General features: G+C 53.8%; 1 protein-coding gene across 9 annotated transcripts in view; it reads right to left on the minus strand.

The window, feature by feature from the left end:
* FOXP4 (forkhead box P4) overlaps window positions 1-2,841 on the minus strand; it is a 53,968-nt gene that overhangs the window by 15,715 nt on the left and 35,412 nt on the right. For all 9 annotated transcript variants that reach the window (XM_045390836.3, XM_045390835.3, XM_045390838.3 and 6 more), the window contains one exon: window positions 18-140. In XM_045390836.3, coding sequence (XP_045246771.1) covers window positions 18-140 — 123 coding nt within the window. The remainder of the gene's footprint in view (window positions 1-17; window positions 141-2,841) is intronic.

Consider the following 2,841-nt stretch of genomic DNA (forward strand, 5'->3'; position numbering starts at 1 on the left):
CCTGGGGCCAGACTCACCTGCTGGAGCATGAGGGCTTGCTGCTGCTGGAGCAAGGCCTGCAACTGCGGGGGTGACAGGATCTGCTGCATCTGTTGCGGGGTAAGCATCTGCGGCGACATCATGGCCACCGACACAGGCACCTGCGGGATTCGGCCCGTTAGCCCCGTCCCCTCGACCCCACCCCAGGAGGAGGCACCACCCAGGGCCCCACTCAAAGCGTGGCAGAATGGCTCCCAGGGAGGCTGCCTGGGTTCCAATTCTGGCTCTGCCACCTGCTGGCTGTCTCTCTCTTTGGACAGTGACTTACCTCCTTGTTGTCTGTTTTCCTTATCTCTAAAATGAAAACAGTGATAGTGCCTACCTATTAAGGTCACCATGAGGACTAATCAGTGAATACTTAAAACAAGGCCTGGCACACAGCAAGTGCATATAAGGGTTGGCTATTACCATAGGACGTGCTGTCCTCAGAGCAGGAAGTGACACTGGTCAGCAGAACCCATGCTTTGGCTGGTTCCCCCCAGTAATGGGGAGGGGCAGCACACTAGGCCACCCATAGTCTCACACAGTCTATTTTGAGACCACTTCCTGCAAGGTGGGCCTGGCTGGGAGGGCAGTCTACAGCATGGGAAGGATTCAAAACGTGGCCCACCTTTGCACGAGGACCTGCACTTTGTCTCCTCTCACACACCCCAGCACACCTGCCTGGAGGGCACACACAGTGGCCAGAGCTGAAGCCCACGGAGTGCTCTTGGTGCCATCCTGGTCCTGGTGTGTGTGCATGTGTGTAGCTATGTCTAGGGTGGGGTGGGAAGAACAGCAGGCAGGGAGTTAGCAGGGCAGGCTTCTGCTCCTAGCTCTGCACTGAACTGGCTGTGTGACTCTAGCAAGTCACTTTCCCTCTCTCATGTTTCGGTCTCCTCAAACATAAAACATAGGAGACTGGGCTGTAAGAGATGATTCCTTCTAGGCTGGAACATTCAGGATTCTCAAAGTATAACAGCTTTCTGCCCCCTGCCCTGGGTCAGGCCTCTAAAGAAGGCCCAAAGAATCTAGCTATAGGGAAAAGATTCAGAGAAAAGCAATGACATCATTCTCTTCCCAGCCCCACCTCCCCTGAACCCCCCAGGCTTGTGCAGTCATGGACGGGCAGGTCTCAGCTGCTATTCTGTCTTGTTCCCGTTTTAGCAGGACAGGTGCTCTGATGGGGCTGTCTGCTGCCCCCTCCACTCTGTGACCTCATGCATACAGGACTCTTCTATAATTTCCTCTCTCACTTCCAAGCTCTGGCAGAGTGCCTGGCACACAGTAGGTACTTACTGTTTGCCCCCCGGAGCTGAAATGCCTTCCCTGGCACCTCAGAGGCCCCTCTGCCAGCCCCAGAGCAGGAAGGGAAGGGTATAGGGCTAGCCCAGTCAGGGAGGAATGCTGTGCAGGGACTTGTCCTAGGCTATGACAGGCTAGGTCCTCAGGGTCCTCCCCCAAGCCTCAGTCTCACCTGTGGGGTAGGGGAGGAGGAGTTGGTTCTCTTTTCAATGCCTGGCAGGGGCAGGACTCAGCCTTGAACCACCCCTTAAGCCATGGATTAGGAAATCCCCAGGCAGAGAAGCAACCGGGGAGGTACAGTGAATCCAAGGACATCGGGGAATCCCACTGCTCCCAACACCTCTTGCTCATCCCACCACTAGCGGCTGTCCCTGCCCCTGGGCTTTACTCCTCTATCCCAGCCCATCTCTATCCACAGGGCCCTGGGAGGGGTAACACCTAGCTCTTTAGTCATGGGCATACCACGTGAATGAAGTCTCCAAGGGACCTCTAGGCCAGTGGGGGATGCACCCTTAGAAGTGTTTTTAGTTCTTTTTTTTTTTTTTTTTAACCTCATTTTTACCAATGAGGAGACTAGGAAAGTCTGGTGGCCTTAAGTGGCAGTGTTGGGATTTAAGCCCAGGTCTGCATACTCCATAGCTCTCAGGGTTTTCACGTCCTATGCTGCCTGCCCCACCCCAGGGCAGGTCTTGGGAAGGGTTAGGGAGAGAATGTGGAGGTGGGACGTCTGGAGGCTGAGGGGGCTGATATGGCTGAGATCCCACAGGCTAACTTCCTCCTCTATGGTTATATCCCAGAAGGACTCTCTGAAAGCCAGGCTGCAAGGGTGGATGTGGGGGCCTGGGGTTGGAGGCAGACAGTGGCATAGATCCAACACCAGAGCCAGCCCCTAAGTCTGTTGTTGGGTGTTCCAGAGGCAGCTGGGGAGGCTGCTCAAAGAAGGTGGGTTTTGCCATCCAAAGACATGGAACAAGTACCACTGTCCTTTCTTTCCTCCTCCCAAGGGGGTGCCCAACAAAGAGAGGCATCCTGGTGGGGGTGAGCTCAGAGCCCTAGATTTCTGGGTCAGGTGACCTTGGTTTTTGTCCCTGATATTTACTAGTCTTGAAATCACCAAGCCTCACTTTCCCTGTTGGCTAACTGGGATTTGGGGCACCTGCCCTCCCCGCATCATTAGTGGATGTTGTTGACTGCTTATTACGTGCCAGGCATGGCACTTGGCTAAGCCCTTTACACGTATATCTCATAGAATCTTCAGGGCAACCCTGTGAGGATGGTGTCATCATCATTAACATCTCACAGATGAGATGAGAAAACTGAGGCCCAGAGAGGTTAAATTATCTGCCCTGACCCTGACCCCAAAGGGACAGTGGGAGCAGGGGTGAAAGTGACTTGTACACCATTAAATTCCATGTAAACATGAAGAAAATCACTTTTTAAAACATTCTGGATTTTCCCTTTCCCCTCTTCTGTCTCCTCCCCTGGTGTGCCTTAGGTTACTGCCAGACAAAGGTTACT

The sequence above is a fragment of the Macaca fascicularis genome, chromosome 4, assembly GCF_037993035.2.
Source record: "Macaca fascicularis isolate 582-1 chromosome 4, T2T-MFA8v1.1".
In the NCBI taxonomy this organism is placed as follows: Eukaryota; Metazoa; Chordata; class Mammalia; order Primates; family Cercopithecidae; genus Macaca; species Macaca fascicularis.